The sequence below is a fragment of the Clarias gariepinus genome, chromosome 13 (assembly GCF_024256425.1).
Source record: "Clarias gariepinus isolate MV-2021 ecotype Netherlands chromosome 13, CGAR_prim_01v2, whole genome shotgun sequence".
NCBI classification, from domain to species: domain Eukaryota; kingdom Metazoa; phylum Chordata; class Actinopteri; order Siluriformes; family Clariidae; genus Clarias; species Clarias gariepinus.
In genome coordinates, this window is record NC_071112.1 from 25,405,400 (window position 1) to 25,425,826 (window position 20,427).

The 20,427-nt window shown below is 37.7% G+C and overlaps 1 protein-coding gene across 3 annotated transcripts in view; it reads right to left on the minus strand.

The window, feature by feature from the left end:
• The window catches only part of prkd1 (protein kinase D1), a 57,649-nt gene extending 37,880 nt beyond the window's left edge, over window positions 1-19,769 (minus strand). For 2 of the 3 annotated variants that reach the window (XM_053510620.1, XM_053510621.1), the window contains exon 1: window positions 19,617-19,748. In XM_053510620.1, the coding sequence (XP_053366595.1) occupies window positions 19,617-19,715 (99 nt within the window). In that variant the 5' untranslated portion in view covers window positions 19,716-19,748. Of the gene's footprint in view, window positions 1-19,616 lie in introns of all 3 variants that reach the window. The other variant, XM_053510619.1, reaches the window with a different exon arrangement.
• Window positions 19,770-20,427: the final 658 nt, after the last annotated feature.

Sequence of the window (20,427 nt, forward strand, 5' to 3'; positions counted from 1 at the left end):
GCACTGTGTGTATACAATGCTCTACTATATCTCCTGTGCAGCTGTGACTGACTGCAGTAAAGTGTACAATACATAGTGTACTAGCATTAAAGCAAAAAAAATAAAACAGCTCCAGTCAACACAAACACAGATCCTATTCTATTGCTGGTGATGTGTTATGGCTAATCTATGAATGCAGTTTTACATGATTTACATGAGGACTGCTGATCAGTAAGGACATGTGTGGGTTTGTATTTTTCATTTCGCTCATTCTAATGAGTTTTGTACAATAAAGACACACAGAGGCAAGTGAACATTCTGAGGTCGCCATGACAGCAGCCTCACTGTAGCAGGATAGGTTGTCATGGCAGCAGAAGCCCAAGGCTCTTTCCTGATTGAGCACTATTCATTTATTGGAGACAAATGGATGTGCATGTACCGAGCCATCAAAGCCAGAGCAACACCCACCGATCCTTATCATTAACCCCTTGGGAGATGCCTGGCTCTGAGCTCAGGAATTTTCTATAACTCTATGTTATGGCCTTTCAGGGTGCTTCACAGTGTCGCCTTGAATGCTGCATCTTCAGGGCTGTCATTTTCAACCCCCTTTCTCCCTTTCATTTTCTTCTGCTGTTTTTGTGGATGACAGACTAGCGCAGTATGCGAGGGACATCAATTTGGACGTTGTCTTCCCCTTAAACACCAGGTTCTTGAAGCTGGCTGTCAAGGTGGAGCAAGGCTGAAAGAGGCAGGTGTGCCGATGCAGAGAAGGGCCAGAGAGAGAAGCAGATGTAGACAGAGAGAAAGAGAGTGAGAGCAAGAACATTCTGAAAGCTGCTGGGAACAGTGATTCATCCGTTCTGCTTTAACTGCTGAGACTCTCTCTCTCTCTCTCTTCCACCCCTGCACTTTCTCCATGTACAGGTTTCCATCCCCACAACATTCTGTCAGTCTTACTCAATGCCTATTTTAGTTGGCTATTTTTCAACTTCTTGAAATCAACCTGCTTGGATCCACACCTAGATCATCATGTCCACTGAGTTTAGTATGTGATAAGTCGTAGCCCAGTTATTATGATATAAGATGATATATATATATATATATATTGAGGTCAGGACACTGTGCAGGCCAGTCAAGTTCTTCCACACCAAACTCGCTCATCCATGTCTTTATGGACCTTGCTTTGTGATTTAACAGTAAATATACAGTATATCAACATGTGATGGAGCTCAATATATATATATATATATACTGTGCTGTACTGGTGTTTAAAAGATTGCATACCCTGAAAAAACTGTTAAACATACTGTATGAAATATTTTATATCGACTCCTTTTTAAAACGTAATGATAACTGAAGTCACTCAAGCAACCCTGATCAAAGTTTACATATCCTTGAATGTTTACCCCAGATTATAAATACACAGGTTAATACACACAGTGTTTAATGCCTATTAAAGGGAAGTCTCCACACCTGTGACTCACTGTAATTGTAATTAGTGTCTGTGCATAAATAGTCAGTGAGTTTCTCAGCTCATAAAGTAGTTGCACCGAAGGGCTGGATACTGCACCATGGAGAAGACAAAAGAACTGACATTGGACCTGCGGAATGCGGTAGTTGAACTTTATAAAGCAAGAAAGCAAGATATAAAGAGATATCCCAACACTTGAAAATGCCAGCCAGTATTGTTCAAACTCTTAAGAGATGGAAAATAAGAGGTTCTGTTGATACTAAGCCACGGTCAGGTAGACCAAGAAAGATTTCACCCACTACTTCCAGAAGAATTGTTCAAGACGCAAAGAAAAACCCACGAACAACTTTGAGAGAAATACAAGCTACTCTGGAAAAAAAAGTGGTGGTGTTGTTTCAATGTACACAATAAGAAGGTACTTGAAGGCAAATGACCTGCATGGGCGAGTTGCCAGGAGAAAGCCGTTACTGCGTCAATGCCACAAAAGGGACGCCTGATAGCACCTGCTGTACTGTAGACAAGCCTCAGCAATGACTCTGAGCAGAGTCATTTGGTCTTATAAGATTTGGTCTGTATATGAAATGTGCCTTTGTATAGTGTATAATAGTGTGTGCCTGCTCATTTTATTCTATGTGTCTATAGGTGTAGATAGTAGGTGTTCCAGATTGATTTGCAGCAACACCTACTTTCTCTAAGACCATTGCTTACTGTATGTCTTTCCCTCTTGGCTCACACGTTTAAACATGTATAAATAATAATGATCAGTTTGTCCATGATGAGTAAGACGTGGTAAGGGGAAAACTCTCTGAGATTGCAATAGGAAAAAACCTTTATAAGAACCAGACTCAACAGAGAACCCCTTTCTCTTTTTGGTGATAATAGATTTACTCTGGACAGGAATTACTCTGCAGTCATACTGTGTGTTGGACTGGACGTACAGTACAACAGGAAATGTTTCCATGCTTTAATAGCTTTTAGATTCATATTTTATCTATGTCAGGGAAAGTTCTGAAGTTATTATTATTATGTATTATTATTTATTATTAATATTTCAACTACTTTTACTTTAGCTTTTTCAGGATCATAAAGTATCAGTATTGCAATGATATTATTATTATTATTATTATTATTATTATTATTATTATTAATATTGACAAAACCATTTTTTTTTTTGCACTGTAACATACTGTATTAAAGGTAACAAGATAATGTTCAACAGAGCCTATACTGATTTTAATATTTTGTCAATCCTGTATAAAGACAGGCGGCACAGTGGTTTAGTGGTTAGCACTGTCGCCTTGCACCTCCAGGGTCCGGGATTGATTCCCGCCTCTGTGTGCATGTTCTCCCCGTGCTTGGTGAGTTTCCTCTGGGTACTCCGGTTTCCTCTCACAGTTCAATGACATCCAGGTTAAACTAATTGGTGTTCCCAAATTGCCCGTAGTGTGTGAATGAGTGTGTGTACAGTATGAACTGGCACCCTGTCCAGGGTGTACCCCATCTCGTGCCCTAATTTCAAATCGTGAAACACATTTTCCCATAGGACATGAGGTAAACGCAGATAATCCGTAACAGCCACCCAAAATTATTACTGATATTTCCAATGTTATAATTATATTTTTGCATATAAAAACAATTAAAATGTTTAGACTAGACATGTAATTGAAATTTAATTTTAAATGAATAAAAATTAAACTTTACTTAACCTAAATTTTGCAAAAGTTCACAAGTGAATGTGGCTCCCTTTTCTTCTTGCTGCGTGATTGTTTCTTGCACAAAATGCAAAAATCCCACATAAAAACGTCACTTGGCTTTCGACTGACACAAACGAGTTTCCAACGGCTCCCAAAACTGCACACAACGTAGACAAAAGACGGCAGTCGGTTCGGCTCGGTTGCTCATATGACGGAAATGCTTCGCATGCCGAGACAAATTTCTTGCAAAATTTCAGTTCAAAATTTTTAAGGCGGGATGCGGAGATAGGCCGAGGTATGCCAAGATACCACTGTACACCAAATGTTATTGGGGAAAAGTGGTTTAATTGTGAGGTTAAATCTGCATTATTCTGCCGAAGATAAATTAGGAAGAAAAGACTGTGGTCATTGTTCGAAGCTTACTGTAGCACTGAGACCATTGACAGGATGTGCAGAGCTTTTCATAGCTCAGCCAGGGCAGACTGAGCTGAAGCACACTGCTCTGAAATGACAGAGGTGTGAAATCCAGGTGCTGGGCAGCGGGGACTTATTTAGATAAAGTAAAGGTGAGTTCAAAGCACACAGCTGAGGGTAGCAAGAGTACAGAACATGATGTAATGAAGTGTCAAATGTCTGGATGCAGTGATACAATGCTTTACACTAGAGCATTACAATTTTTTAATAATGACTACTTTGTATGTAAACAAAATGTTTGTATGTAAACAAAAGCGATTACCAATACGGGAATTTAAAAAAAATGCTGCAGGAAAATTGAAATATTAGGATTGCAATGAATCGTGTCTATCCTCAGATAGACTGTACTATCAAAGTAACCTACATACACTGACTGTATCATCATAATTCTGAGCAAGCCAAAAAATAAACACACTATAGTTAATGTTTTATATTGTAGTGTTTTGCACATTGTATTACTTTAACCCAACCATCATAAAAATGTCAATTCCCTTCCATGAAAGGCTGTTTAATAGGACACAGTGGTATCAACGTCAACTGAACTTTTAGAGTTTTTATTTTAAAGGTTAGTGCATCATTAACATGCTGCCATGAAATATGTCTCGGCTTTGTAAAGTGCACTGAATCATGCTGGTTCTGTGTTGAGGGACAAACTCCCACAGTTTCAAAAACTTAAGGCTTCCTTTTTATAAATGGCTCTCTCCGTCCCTCCGACAGTCAAACTTCTGTATGTGTGATGTATGATTTTCTCTGTGGTGTTTGAAAAGAAAAGAAAAAAGAAAAACAAAAAAAAAACGGGGGAAAAAATGGCACATTTATTAATGCAGTTCTTTATTCCTCCAAAAGGAGATATTCCCGCTTGCCCTCTTGTATTCTATCAACCACATTTTCAAGGATTAGGTTAATATTCACCTCAATTAACCTTTATTTCAGCATTAATGCCGTGTCCTAATTAAGAAAACACGCTACATATGTTATAAGTTCAGTTTACTGACTCACTCTATACTGTCTATACTGCTTTATTCCTGTATTTAATGTTGCAGGAGGGCCTGGAGCCTATCCATCCCAGGATACTTAGGGCACGAGGTGGACTACACCCTGGACAGGGTGCCAATCCACACATACATAGTGTACACTCATTCGCACACTACGGGCAATTTGGGAACGTCATCTAGGCTTAATCTGCATGTTTTTGGACTGTGGGAGGAAACCGGATCACCCGGAGGAAACCCACCAAGCATGGGGAGAACATGCAAACTCCATGCACATAGACCCAAGGAGAAATAGAACCTGGATCATAGAGGTCCAAGGCGACAGTACTAACCACTAAGCCACTGTGCTGCCTAGACAGAAATTGAAGGTGTATAAATCTTTAGATGCCTACAACTATGTGCTGAATGATCAGATACAATACTTAGAACACATTGATCTAACAGATGATCTGTAGTACAGAAACAGTTCCTGGTATAAAACCATATAAACCCCTTGACTGTGGACGCGCTTGGTTTCTCTAACAGGTTGGTGTGTAATTGTCTGGCCGTTCCATTTGAAACACACACACACACAAAAGGCATAAAACAAAACAATCTGTCTACAGTAAAGTACTTAAATACTGAAAGTTGCATGATTGCATGAAATCCTAAGGACATGTGATTTTAAAAAGAAAGTAACAAGAGTTTGCAGGTTCTAACTAGATATTTTTTCATATTTATAAGCAAGTATAAAAAAACATGGAGGCAAAAGTTTAATGAGCAGCTTCTCTATTTTTTAACCCACCAGACGAGCACCCACCTAGTGGTTTCTACAGCCTCACAAAACTAACACTCAGGAATTCCCGGGTCCATGTTCACCTGGACAAAGTTGCCACAAAGCAGAAGTAACAGCTGTTGAAAGCAAACACATGCCACATATCCTCTCTGCCTGGCAGATGGTTTTTGCGCTTGGTCTAATGGCTGCTTTATGTGAGAAATGTGTAGTTTTCAGGTTGCAGGTGGTTTCAGTTTTTCACCAGAGCAGTATGTTACCTACAAACTGACCTCTCTGTAAAACTCTATGTAAATTAGCATGGGCAATTGCGTCATCGCAGTTCGCATTCACATAACAGGAACATTACAGGTACAACTAGTATCAGAGCATCTGTGTTATTCCCATTAACTCCAAACACCATTCTTTAATTCTGTTTTTGTCCTATAGGTTCATTTTGTTTCCTGAATTATTCACTGTACTTAGCAAATATTATGTTGAAAGATGAATGGTAAAAATAACTCAAGCAGTTCAAAAGCTCAATGTTCAGTAAAACTGTAATCACACAAATCACTGCTTATTCTTCTTTTTACAGGGATGTCATTCAGATCCTTTGGGTTTTACAACAACTAAATATCTGACTGGGATGCTTATAAATTAGTTACATGAATGAATAAATAAATGAATGAATGAATGAATGAGTGATCTAAATATGGATGAACGGCTGCTTACTAATCTAATGTTACCTAGATAATTTCAGAAAATGCTGTCTATAAACTAACCGGTAAATAAATGCATGTGAAGTGCAGCATTTGTTTGGCTCAGAATGGTTCATTGCAATTTACACAAAGATATTTACATCATCTGTATATCCATCTGTGCTCCCTCTTACATATTCAGCGGTCTATGAATCAATGGAGAGTATAACGTAGCTTATTTTACATATGCAAATATATTTCATTTTAAATTATATACATACAAATATAATGAAGGCATTATTAGTGAAAAAGGATTACTTCCAGGTGATCATATGTAAAACTAAACAGACCTGTACAGTTTATCACTTGGCTAAAATTAACAGACTTTCAACTAAAACTAAACACTTCAGGATCCAGCATCTACTTTGGAACATAAACATTTTTTCCATAATCTTTTTATTTCTCTATTTTATTCATATCTACATTTATACATATATACATATATGTTTTATCATTATTGTAAATTATATTTTTTATGTAACTTTATTTAGTGTGGATGAAACAAAATTAAATTTTATTATATATTTTTTTTTAAGATTTTGGTCACAGTTGCAATAATCATTTCACTACACATCATCCTGTAAATTGTTGTGTGCATGTGTGTGTGTGTGTATGTGTGTGTGTGCATGTGTGTGTGTGTGATGAATAAATTTGAATTTGAATTCCATGCATCTGGTACAGATTACACCTCGCTGCACTAATCAATATGACTGTGTCACTAATATACAGCGAATGTAAATGCATTTTTATTTTTCAAAAATCATCAGCAGTACAATAATCACCGGCAGTACAATAATCACCAGCCTGATCATCTGTCATCATCTGCACCTGTTGCTCACTGATTCATTCCTTAAAATGTTTTTTTTTTTTTTATGCCTGTAATGGTTCATATGTCTTTGTGGGGCTTAACAAACAAAAAACATTCCTCTGAAACTGGTCAGGTACAGGAAGACCCCAAAAAGTCGTTCAGAACCTGGAGAACTGTTCCTCAAGACTACAATAAAAATACAAAAACATAGGGCTGTGGAATAAATTGATTATGATTATTAGCTAATCATGATCAAGAAAACTAAATGATCCAGATTAAATAATTATTGTGCCACATTCCGTTCCACAATAAAGTTTCCGTTTTGTTAACTTTGTTCTTTTCAAGTATAAAAAAATAACAGATCACATTTTCATCACATTTTTTTTTCCTTGCAAAGGACATGTGGCCAATTAACACTGTTAGCGATTAGTAATTCAAGAAACTAGTAAACACTTTAGATAAGAATTAGAGAGTATTTAAAGGACCTGCTGCTTACATCTTGGTCTCTGGTACAACAGCGCATCCGAGGTCTTGCCACAACGCGGCAGCTGTTTTGACAGCATAAGGCTGTCCTACACAGGTGGACTTAGTCTATATATATTTATATATTTATATATAAATGAATTTCTATTTGTTATATTTGAAGGATAAATCCATGTTCTACAGTCAATGAATAACCATTCTTTATGATCGTGATCTCAATATTGAGCAAAATATTATAATTTTTTGCTATAATCAATCAACCCTTACAGAAAGCCTGGCTAGCTAAATATGAAGATTTATCTAAATATTAATTTTTTTGGTAAGCCCTGTGATGTCGTACCGTGGTAAATGAAAACTGGTAAATGACTAGAGGAGGAACTATTGAAAAGTGATTCCTACATATAGAAATATATATTCCTATATATTTCATCATTTTTTGTTCTGAAGTACAATCCAAATAGTGTAACAGCCACTAGCTTTACTCACATTCACCTTATTTTCTAAAATACAATAAAATGCACACACAATGTTGTAAAGCTTTTTTCTTAAATAACAATAATTAGTTGGCCATAATATCTCGTAGAGGGTTAGATACACTCTTCACCTGTACAGAGAACGAAGCCCGAAACAGTCTGTCTTTTCTCACAGCGAGACCAACACAACAGGCCATATTCCTACTGATCAAGCGATGGAGCACACACAAACCATCAAGCAGTCAGAGCCATGGCTAACCATGTTGAGTCTGCAGGCTAGCAGGTGCTCGCTGTGCTGTGACAACCACTGGTCAATACTGTTGGAGCATTGTGCTTTTGTTTTTCTACCTCCCTTTGTGCCTATAAGGGCAAAAAAGCCTAACCGTTTTGCCAATGGCAGGCATGGGGCCACATTCAAGGCCTAACAGAAAGGGCAAACAGATTCTCTCCAAGCTCTGTAAATACTCACGCCATTTGATGTTCAAAAACTATGGCTATATTCTGGATGTAATTTGTATTCGTTCATTATTTACTGTGGCATATTAGTCATGTTTTGCTGATCTGACAGGGTCATTAACAGGGTTCCTAACAAACTTTAAAGGTTCTGAGTTTACCTAATGCATGATCAGTGGCAAGATCAGTAATCTTGTAAGCAATCTTGCTTGGTAAAGACATTTTTTCTTTATTCACGAGTTCGGCATACAAAATGCAGTCGAAATATCTTAAAATTTTTACTACTTCTATGCACATGATGACTATTCTTGGATCGTTCATGCCTACAGGTGCCAACCTTGAGCTCCACAGAACGACACTGCTTGCATACATTAGCATTTCGTTAATACTGTGGGGGGGGGTGTAACCTGGATAAAGAGAATAGTATCATCTAAGGCAAAGACGACACACTATATCTAATTAATGCACTCTTTTAGGCCTGCTAAGATTCTCATTGTCACCTTAATAGCTGTATGTTCACACATTATTAGTGAGTGTTTTGCAGCTCTCCTCTTCAGCGCCAGCATGCCCACTAACTAACCCTTGGCACAGCAAGCTCGCACTCAAGCACCGCACAGGTTCTACTGGGCTTTGAGGTGCTATGGCAGATCATTAAAATTACATGACGGGCTTAGCAGGTGGTATGCCTTTAAATTGACATTAATTCAGATATTTCACTGATGATGAGCTTTATTGAGCTTCTTTGCGCAGTATGTGGTGTAACAATCGTTAAACAAAATGATAGCCAAATTTAGCTGCAAAGGCAAGGAGGGAAAAGTTGTACAACTTTCTACCGTATCAGTGACTACACAAACGCTGACAAATATTACCTGCATAATTATCCCTAACAACACCGAATCCACACTGATTCTCCGTCACACATGGATGATTAACAGACATTTAGAGAAATGAATCACAATTTTTGCACCGTATTCTTGTCTCTTTTGTTTCTGGCTATTGGCTGATCTATTTCCAGTGCTTTTGTGAGATAAAAAAAAACTCAGCAAATATATGCAGGAGCTCTGCATTTTGGTTTGTGAAGTCTCAGCACGTTTCTTGTGAAGAGATAATTGTGTTTTGCAGGTCTTGCCTAAACAACCATGGAAATGAGGTAACCTTTCAGCGAAGCACATTAACACTGAGAGAAACCACTGCATATTTTTGGCCATTTCACCTAACTGCAATATGCAATGTTTACTTTATTACCAAAAGCAATTAAAAAGATTCCTTTTGTTGGCCCTCCTGCTTTTCTCGGTGTGAAACAGAAAGAGTCCTTGTTGCAGCGCTGTTGAATTAGTGAAGACAAAGGATGCTCAGACACTCTCTTTGATGTGTAACAGCCTTCTTAAATATTTTGCATCATACGTGCCATATAAAAGACGGTACCAGACCACTTTGAGCCCAAAAGAAGCTTTTTGTGATAATCTCGTATCTTTTCAGGGATCAGAGGAGCTAAGGGAGGAATCATGACCCTCCAAGATGGACAAGCTGTCTGTGCATGTGTAAATACAGATGCAAAGAATACAAACACACGGTATCACATCTATCGATGCTAATGAAGGCAGCTCTTTCAGTGATCTCTAAAACAGCTGCTCCACAATGGCCTCTGTACAGTACTCATCTCCTGCCAGTGTGTGTGTGTGTGTGTGTGTGTGTGTGTGTGTGTGTGTGTGAGTGCATGACCTCGCTGCACATGGCTCTCGTCACCATAATGGCACTCAGATGAGTACTTCACAGGCAATCATAATCAGTTGCCAAGCAACTACAGGGACCACTCTCCTGCTCACGCAAAAAGACCAGTGTTGCTAAGATGACCATATAAGCTAATATCACCAATTCACAGCTACAATCTCTGGTGACGTGAATATATAATTTGCTCTAATACCTACGTCTTTCAAAGACGGCAGTATGAAACGCAACCCATTCAGGTTTTGCACAATGCTTAATGGTAGAATATGACTCTCTTTTATGGGAATGAATGAAAAGGCTCTGTCAGCACAGAACCATTGTTATTAAAGCTTGGGCCTTGGAGATAACATGGTTTAAACTCATGCCAGGTACAGATAGCTGTGCTGAAAAAAAAAAGGGTTGAGTTACCAAATTATGGAAATGGTGCAGGTTTTAGTACCGTTACTATTAGTACTTAACCTGCATTGAAGTCACTGAACTCCTGTACGCGGCCAACAATATGTTGTATTTTTACTAGAAGGCAGTGTTTAGCATAGTGTTGCTCTTAAAATGATACCGTCGCAATAACGGATATAGTCCAATATTTTATGTTTCCATAGAAATGATGATTCAAATAAACTTTGGTGTGAACGTTAAGGATGTTCTCCCCTTTCATACTGAGTGCTAACAATGATGTGGATATACAGTAAATATGCCAGGAGCACTGGTGACACCAAAAAAACTAAACCAAATTGAATGAAAGGCACCATCAACTGCTCTGCTCCTTTACCAGCCGTGTCTATGGACTGAGCAATAGGAATGGTTAGCGCTTAGCATGAGGAGTGCCGCTACCCCACTGATTAATAAGAACGCTAGCAAGTGGTAATGCAAAAAGGTGCAAACTTGAAACAAAGGCGCCATCACTTTAATTAAACCTGATAATCCTGAGCTCTAATGGATTCACAGTCTATTAAGCATCCCCTTGATAGCACTAAGGACTTTTGTCAGTGTGAGAAAGAACATGGTTGAAGGAGATTTCGGTTTTGGCTACTCCAGATCAAAATGGAAATTTTGAAGCTTGAAGGATTGGAATCTAATTTTGGTTCTGAACTTAAGGAGGAACTGCATTCTTTACTGCCTCTTGTGCCTCTAAATACTGAAGACTATATATATATATATATATATATATATATATATATATATATATATACGTGTGTGAATAGTAACTGCCATGACCTGTATGTGAAGTAACTTAAGGCATGCATTGTTTGTGGGGTTTGTATCTTAATTGATTAATTCCCTAAAAACAATGCAATAAGTCTGTTCATCTCTAAAATCTTTACCAAATCATTTCACACTGTTCACACTATAAATGTCATAGACTTAGTAGAGCATTATTTATGAGTATTTCTTAATAGCCATCTACCAAGCTGCACTACTGTATATGGCACAAAGTAAAGGTGTGCTGGAACTTTTAAATTTCCCTAAAATGTCCATGTGTATGGCAGGGTCCGTGAAGACATGGTTTAACAAGATTGGTATCTAAGAACATGAGTGGCCTGCACTGTCCTGACCTTAATCCCATTACACAGCTTTAGCATGAATTGGAATGCCAAATGCACCCCAGGCCTCCTCGCTTGGCCTCACCGATGCTTTTGTGGATGAACAGCCAAACGCCCACAGCCACACTCCAAATCTATTATAACAGCAAAGAAAGACTAAATCTAGAATGTGCACTTCAAAAAGCAGTGGAATGGTCAGGTGACCACAAACCTTCAGCCACATAGTGTAAATTTCTTTTCCAATTATAAGCGAGCTGCTGATTAAACATTTATTTATTATTTTTTCATTTAAATTAAAATCACCTTCAAAGTATTTGAATGGCAAGATCTATTCTTTTGGTTTCACTATACACTGAAAACATCTGGGTTCGAGATCAAAGAATGAATATGCAATATTAGATTAGATACTGTATGAGAAATTAAATCAACGTGTGTTAGACAACTTAGAGCATGACACTTTTTTAAAATCCATCCAGGTTTCAAGTTATTAAAAGGTGTTTTTTTGTTGCCTTGATGCCTTGATTGACACTGTGACTGTGTGAAAAAATACCCCAAAACAACAGTGAGTGACATCCTAAAACATACCGCTAACACGATAAAGGACAACAAGAGAAAAAATGAGAAACATTGGCCAAGTCAATCACCAGACTTTAACCCGCCCCAATGGAACCAACAACTGAGAGAAGCTGGGGTACAAACCAGGAAAAGCATCACAAAGGAAAAATGCAACAGTTTGGTTATGTCAGTGAGTTATTATCTCGATACAGTTATTGTAAGCAAGGTACACGCAATAAAATATTAAGTAAATCAAATGTTTAAATTTAATTTAATTCATATTAGGATGATCTGTTCCAATATTTTTGCTCACCTAAATATTATATGGTCTTCCCCCCAAAGGTACCAAGTTCCAAATCTAGTGACGAATATCAATAACTAAAACCTGAAATTATGTTCTATCGTCTAATATTCATCTTTGATCTTGACCTTCCAGTACTTTCACAGAGAACTGTATATTATAAAATAACTACAGGGAACCTGTAGGTACAAAAGTACAGTTTAGTATTGTGTAAAGTACTAAACCTAAAATGCCCACATCAAATCATTTTATGTGTGCCTAATTAACTACCTCATTTACACATATGAAAATATTACATTTGCTCTCAGAAGTGTACAGTTCCAGTTCCAAGTTCATATTTATTTCCTACATTCTAGAACAATGCTGGAGATTTCCAAACTATAAAATAAGCATATGTATTTGGGTGATTAACTAATAACAAGAGTAACAACAGTCATTTTAAAACACGATGATCAGTTGTTCTGGAACAGTTCTTGCAAGAACAGTATTGTAAAGCTCTAACAAAGCACATGCAAAACCCATAAAGCAAACTCGCTCTCAGGAAGACCTTCACAGGAAAGCAAGATCAAAACAAACCTCTGCAAAGGAGAAGTTCATTTATAGGCAATATTGTGCTTGAAATGAATTCTGAAACAGGTCTTTTTCAAAGAAAGATGATTATCCAACATAGTCTGGTGAATCTGCTGCACAAGTTTTAGTTTTCAACATAGATTCAAAGTTATAAAGTGTCAAATATATGCATACAGTGCACCTAATATTTGGTGGAATGTCACTTAGCAAGCTTGACCTTCAGCAGACACTCTTGGTAGCAATGAACAAGCTTCTGGCAGAATTCTCATTGGCAGAATTAGTACTGTTTAATTAAATTTGTTGGCTTTCTGGCACATAACCTACTTTTAAGCATAGTCCACAAAATTTTAATAGGGTTAAGACTCCAAAATCTGTAAGTTAGCCCGCTTTATCCATTCTGCAACCAGTGTTGATGTGCGTTGGGGTCATTGTCTTGTTGAAACACTTAATTTTGTCCAAGTTTCAACTACCTAACCTTGGCAAAAAATGGCCACAATAACATGCACTTATGCATTATCAATTATCTGAACTGATCTTGGAATGGTAGCTCTTTAAAAATCCATCCAATATGATCCTCCTTCTTTCTGAGCTCTTTGGACTTCCCCACTGTTCTGTGTTTCATCCAATCTAGTGAGTGCTGTCAAACAAACCATTTTAATCTTGGCACAGAGAAACTACCAGCTGAAGGCAATCATGATCACTAACAAATACTTCATAAGTAAAAAATACAGCTTAGTGTAAAAGTTTGCACATAAATAAAATTTAAGTCATTTAAAGCACAGATCTTCCTTCGTTAACACATCATTCTCATTTTCTCTCCTACTGTAACATGTATACTTTACTGTATACATCCAACATCTTTTCAAAATTTCTGGGTCCTGCTAGTTGTAATATTCAACCCAAGTTTCTCGAAAAACCTGTTATAAATCTTGGTTATAACTTTAGTTGTAACCAAGATACTCATATTTTACTCATACTCATATTTTAGCTCATATCTGTGGGCTAACGAAATATTATAAAACCTAGATACCCTGGGAAGTTTTTGCTCTGCCAGTTTGCTGAAAGGGAAAAACCAGTACTCGATAGAGTAACAATATTATGGGGGAAAAAACAATGTTTTGACTCTGCCTTCAGTAAAAAGAAAAGGTACTCATCTCCTGACACTTGTTACTGCTATCCAGCAAGGAAAAGACATTGTGCAGAGTTAAAACTTTGGCCAGACAGTTGGCATACACACACTTCCTCTCCTAGCAGCCAAGCATTTCTTGGAGAGATTACACCACGCTCATACACCCTGCTTTTGTGGTTTCTTGAGGTCTAAGTGAGGGTACAGAAACACACTATGTGCTTCCTCTAGCCTCCTATTTAGGGTCTGAGTTGCAAAATACTGGAGTGATGTCTTTTTGCGTTTGCAGCTGAGGCTGCGATACAATGGACAAGTGCTGCATTGACTTCAGATGATAAAAGAAAAGTCAATGAGTGGCTGAGGTCAGGCCTTGTTTGTCTGACATGCTAAACAACAGAAATCCACTGAGATCCGAGGTACATTTCATGACTTTTAATCAAAAGACAAAGATCGACTGGTAACGTAAGCAAACTCAAATAATACCGATCTAATTGAAGGGACAAACAAACTGAGGAACCGGTTAACAAAAAAATATAAACACCCACTTATCCACTCTGGTGAACAGGTGTGTATATGAATCCCTCTGACCTAATCACCATGGTTACAAAGCCACAATGATAAAGACAATTATAAATGATGACAAATATTTTCAATCTAATTAATTCATGGCTCCTATAAGGGCATTCAAGGATATTTTTTTTTTTTTTTCTTTCTGATTGTCATCATTCTCAGTAAACTTGAATATGTCTGTTAATGTGACTGTAGTCAGGTCATGTGAATAGTGCAATGGCTGGCTGTATCTTCACACACTGTTATCACCTATCAGTTTTTCTGCTCTATGCTGTAATACATGTATCATTATAGCAGAGCTGAAGACAGGTGTAACCCAATGTGTGGGCAGAGTGAGCTACTACAATACCAAGGCAGGTCCATCTGTCTGTGGTCGAAATACAGTAAGCAACGTAGGTGGTCTTACACTGTACAGTAAATGTCCATTAATGGGCATTCCAACTGCATCCGGCAATGAAAAAAACACTGAAGACATTACAAACACATACAGTAGATGCCTGCTGCTCCATGCTCTGACAATGAAACAGTGACAATGAAACACCATTTTCTGTCTCGCCTGTACAGCAATGTCACCGTCATTTTCATGCACAGAAATCAACATGTGACTGTTTAATGTGATAAGAGCTCTGAGCTCTTATACTCCTGAGACCCTCTCTATTTGAGAAAGTGTCTACAAGGTGCTAAAGGATTTAAGGTTAAATCTGTTGTTCGAAGCCCTTCTCCATTTTCTTTCAATATATTAAACACATCCGTCTATTTTTCCCAAACACAAGCTGACAACCTCAGGCCTTGAAAAAAAGGTGTTCCTTGTTCAGCCGTACATGATTACAGTTATCAAAATGCTGTGGCACAATCTAACACCTATACTTCTAAAAACAGAGTGTAAACAGAGTGAAACTGTTAAAAAGTAAAACAAAACAATAACAAATAAACAGATTGCAGGGAAGTAACAAATATGGAAATAGAAAAGGCATCACTTACTGCTGACCTGCAGTAACATAAGAAATAATAACCAATTAATAGCAAACCTTTCCACGGCATTAAAACCTTATATTAAATGCAGACTATTTTTAAGAGTGTTTTACATAAATATGATAACCTGTAATTACATATCACCCATTCTTTCATCTTCTATACTGCTTATTCTGTCGTGGGGAGGAGGGGTGAGGGGTGCCTGGAGCCTTTCCCAGGAGCCTTTGGGCACCCTGGACCGGGTGCCAATCCATCGCAGGGCACAGACAAACACATACAGACTATGGACAATTTAAGAACACCAATTAACCTAATCTGCCAGTCTTTGGACTGTGGGAAGAAACCGGAGCACCCGGAGGAAACCCAACACGGGAAGAACATGCAAAGTCCATGCACACAGACCCTGCAGGTGCGAGGCCACAGTGCTAACCAATTTAACACTAATTTTTATTTATTTTGTCAGGAATAAAACATGCCAGGAGCATGCTCTTATATGATGATCAACAGCGCACTTATCAATCTATAGTGGAGTACTCGTCTCACAACAGAACATCTAAAAAGTGTTAACTCCTTTCCTATCTCAGTATGCCAGGAATAACAATCTTTACATTGTAGATGAATTTTTCATGCTTTTAAATCACTGATATACAGTTAATGTTACTGAATGTCTGCAGACAAGTTAGTTCTCATTATCACATAGCAGCTATAAACAGCTGTTCCCTCACAAGCCTGTATTTTGTCTTTCTTTACTGAAATGTATGGTACTGTACAAGGAAAATCTCGTAATATTACAAAAAAAAACCTGTACTTATGAAAAACTCACTAACGGTTACAAAATAAAGACACCCCAAAAAAAATTTTTTATATAAATGTATAAATAAACATCTTTTTCTAATGTTTCCTTTTCTTTTTTAAAAAGAAATCTGTTTTGTGATATACATTATCCTTATTTTGTGTCCTTCTGCATGAGCTTCTGGTTTTATACATTAGCATGATGTAAAAATTAAAATAATTGCACAAGTATAAATCTGTGATTTGTATTGCAGGTGGCACTATTGTCAGAGTTGCGCTGTTATTGAAAATAAGTCTACACTTTCTGACCAATCAGAATCAAGACTTTCAAAATGTTGTCCCATAAACATTATACACTCACCACAACCACAACCACTGGACTCTTAACAATGTCACTTTAAATATATATTCAAAATACTTAATTGCATCTTGCACTGTTATATGTAAATACTCAATTATCTTTAGCCTACTTGCACATACACATACCTTTTAAATAATGTTTTTTCCCTCTTCTATATTTTTATATTTATATGTTTATGTAAAGTTGGGGAACACGGGTCTAAAATTTCATTACGGTAATGATGCCTCATTGTTATCTGTATATGACAATAAAACTTAAAACTTGAAACTTAAAACACATATAGGCTACACTCTATCAAATGCTCAATGGAAATGAGCCCAAAAACTTTTTTTTATTACTTTTTGATTTAGATTTATTTGCATTTAAGAAATATAGGAAATATAGTCTGCATGTTATACTGATGTTACATTGTAGCACATCCTTCAGTTTCCATTGCGGCATTAAATAAATGAACAGGAAACTTTTTAAGCATTGTGTTGTGTTTGTTCTTGTACTCTGCTCTAGACTATCCAGATTTAGATTCAGATGCATCCCACAGCCCTCTTACTGATATATATATTGTTGACATTGTATTTTTCTGGCCTATTTTTCATTAAGGGTTTATAACTTACTGTATGAAGTCTGCAGCACCATGATTATAGGCTAGGCTTAGTTCAGTTATGAATGATGTAAGAGATAAGATCTCTCTTTTTTACCATAAATGTAAAATTTGCATATGAATTTAGTCATGCACATTTTAATGGTGTGAAACCATGCCCAACTCTAATTTAGTTTTGCAAACTTTGGAAGTTCAAACTTTTTTTTCATGTTGTCAGTTAGCTCAAGTGTAGCTTTATTTTAATGTGACTTATTGGTCAGACAAAAACATTGCTAATATAAAATCATAACCCAGGACTTATAAATAGTATGTCATTAGCTGATTTGACCAGTCATCATATTAATAATTCACAAAAAATAAGTAGGTCTACAGCTAATATTAACTTGGACCTATCTGTGGACAATCTGTGACTGAAATCTTCAAGAACAGAAAACAATAGGACTCCAATAAATATTCAGAATATTACTGCCCCAATTGAATATGTCCAATATTTGAGAAACTAAATTGTTCATAAAATAAATCTGTACTGATAGTGAACATTTAATCTAGAGCATGATGCTGCCAACACCATATTTAATTTTTCATGCAGGGATGGTTTTAACTAAGTTGTGGCCAGCAACAGGTTTATACCACACACAGATACATACAGTATATAGTGCTTATCTTAGGCAAGTATCCTAATCTTTGTCTCTTGACTCCTGTGCATTTATGTGGCTGTGCTTAAGCAATGTTTTCTTTCTAAGTAACCTCCTATACAGTCCTCGATTAGGGTGGTATAAGTTATTTTGCCTTATCTGTATATTACATAGAAGCTTTACCTCTTTAATGACACATTAACTGAACTAGTTTGGAAAACTGGAAATATATTATCTGTATAATATTTTACATGTGTCACGTGTTAGATCACATGTTAGATCACATGTCCAGCGTACATTGTCACATGCATGCAGTGTGCATCCCAGGATGTCCGGAAACAAGCGTAAAAGCAGCGGCGATGAAGCTAGTGCTGCTGAAAAGCGCCAAACAATAACAATGGAGACGAAGGTGAAAATAAATGAGAGAATGGAGCGAAGTGAAAAGATGGCAGACATTGCTCATTCTTTTAACTTCAATCGTTCAATCACCGGTACAATTATAAAAAACAAGGACAAGATCATGGAACATGTTAGATTTATACTGTGTACTAGTTTGCTAGTACCCAGACAATGTTTGTTGGACTTAGGAACAAACTAGACTTACGAACGAGCTCTCGGAATGTGACTCCTTCGTATGTTAGGGACTTACTGTACATGCAGACAATATTTAGTGCGGTTTAGAAAAACCATGTGCAATATCTATTAGAGACATCATGTTAGGCCAGTGGTGGCTCAGTCTATTAAGTCTGTGGGTTACAGGTTGGAATGTCAGGGGTTCAAGCCCCAGCACTGCCAGGCTTCCACTGTTGAGCCCTTAAGTACAGTTCTCCCCCAGCTTCCTAACTGGGATATGTGAAAAAATCATTTCGCTGTGCTGTAAGGTACATGTGACAATATCATTGTGTAATATTACTGGTCGTTGTTGCTATGTAATTTCTACATCAGAACCTGGTTTCTGCTACTTTTATTGCTACCAGTTGCTGCAGTCTACTTTGATGGTTGTTACATTCTACTTTTGTCTATCCAATGTCTAGTTTGTTGTTTTTTGTTTTTTTTTACTTTATTTATTATTTCACTTTATTGCACATTTATATAATTTTTACTCTCCTTGCAGTTTCTGGCACAACAATTTCCTATCTTATCTTATTTTAAAACTTTGCAATATTAAATTTAAATATTTGCAATATTTAATAAGCTAGATTGTTTATAAGATAAATTTACAAGATGATCTATATGGGATTAGTGATTAGAGTTAAAGGATGCAAAAAGGTTTGTTATTAAAGGTGGAAACAAATCACTGACTTGATGATGAAATGAACCTGGAAGCAACAGATCCACAGCCATGAGCCCTGGAGTGTCGGGATCATCAAGTCGTTTCGGTTCGGTGTTTAAACCGACACCATGATTCACTTCACTCCAAAAAAGTTAACGCTTCACTTGGTGCCCGACTCACTCGGTTACCATAAAGACTATGAATGTGAGAAGGCGGCGAGCATCGAAAGCTCGTCAGAAGACGAGACATAACGGTTACCTTCTGGTCGACGATGGAACACGCCATTTCCCGGACCTGCGCGAGGCTGAAGTCTCCGGAGTCGAGCAGCACGGGCTCGCGGCTCAAACCGATCTGCATGTGGAAGGAGACTCCGTGCGAGCCAGGCACGGGGCTCGGAGCACGGATCACCGGAGGGACACTCATGGGGAATCCGGGAAACGTGAAGCGCGGTCGCGGCGGGATTTACTCAACTAATCAGTCAGTGCGCTTCGTCAGGGCTCTCTGCTCTAATGAACGCCCACCTGCACGCGCGCACAGCAAAACTTCCACTGGCCCCGAATTCCTGCCGGTGTGTCATCAAGGTAAATAACGGAGGTAAAATATTAATTACATTACATTTAGAGGCACTGATGTGGGGGGAAAACCGTTGGCCGTTGAAGGGCGATGATGATGATGATGGTGGTGGTGGTGATGATGATGATGATGATGGTGGTGGTGATGATGATGATGATGATGGAGTCCTATAGACGTCAGATAGGCTTAATGTTGGGGTCTGATAGACACCGCCTCCCGGCTGTTCCGGTGATTAAATTAGGAAGATCAGCGTGTGCAACACGTTTCCTAGGTTAAAAATAATTCTAAGAATGAGCACAGCTCCGATCAAATGTGTGCGTGAGTGTCCCTGAAGCAGCCTGGTATTCACAGTAAGTGCACTTTTAGTCACCTTTTCGGCATAAACCATATAAGGCCTTTTTTTTTGCGCACAGTCCAAGACGAGTTTGCTTTAGAGGGGGTTATTATGGGGAATACTCACTGAAACCTGTTGTTTTACATGTGAGACCTGAAGGAG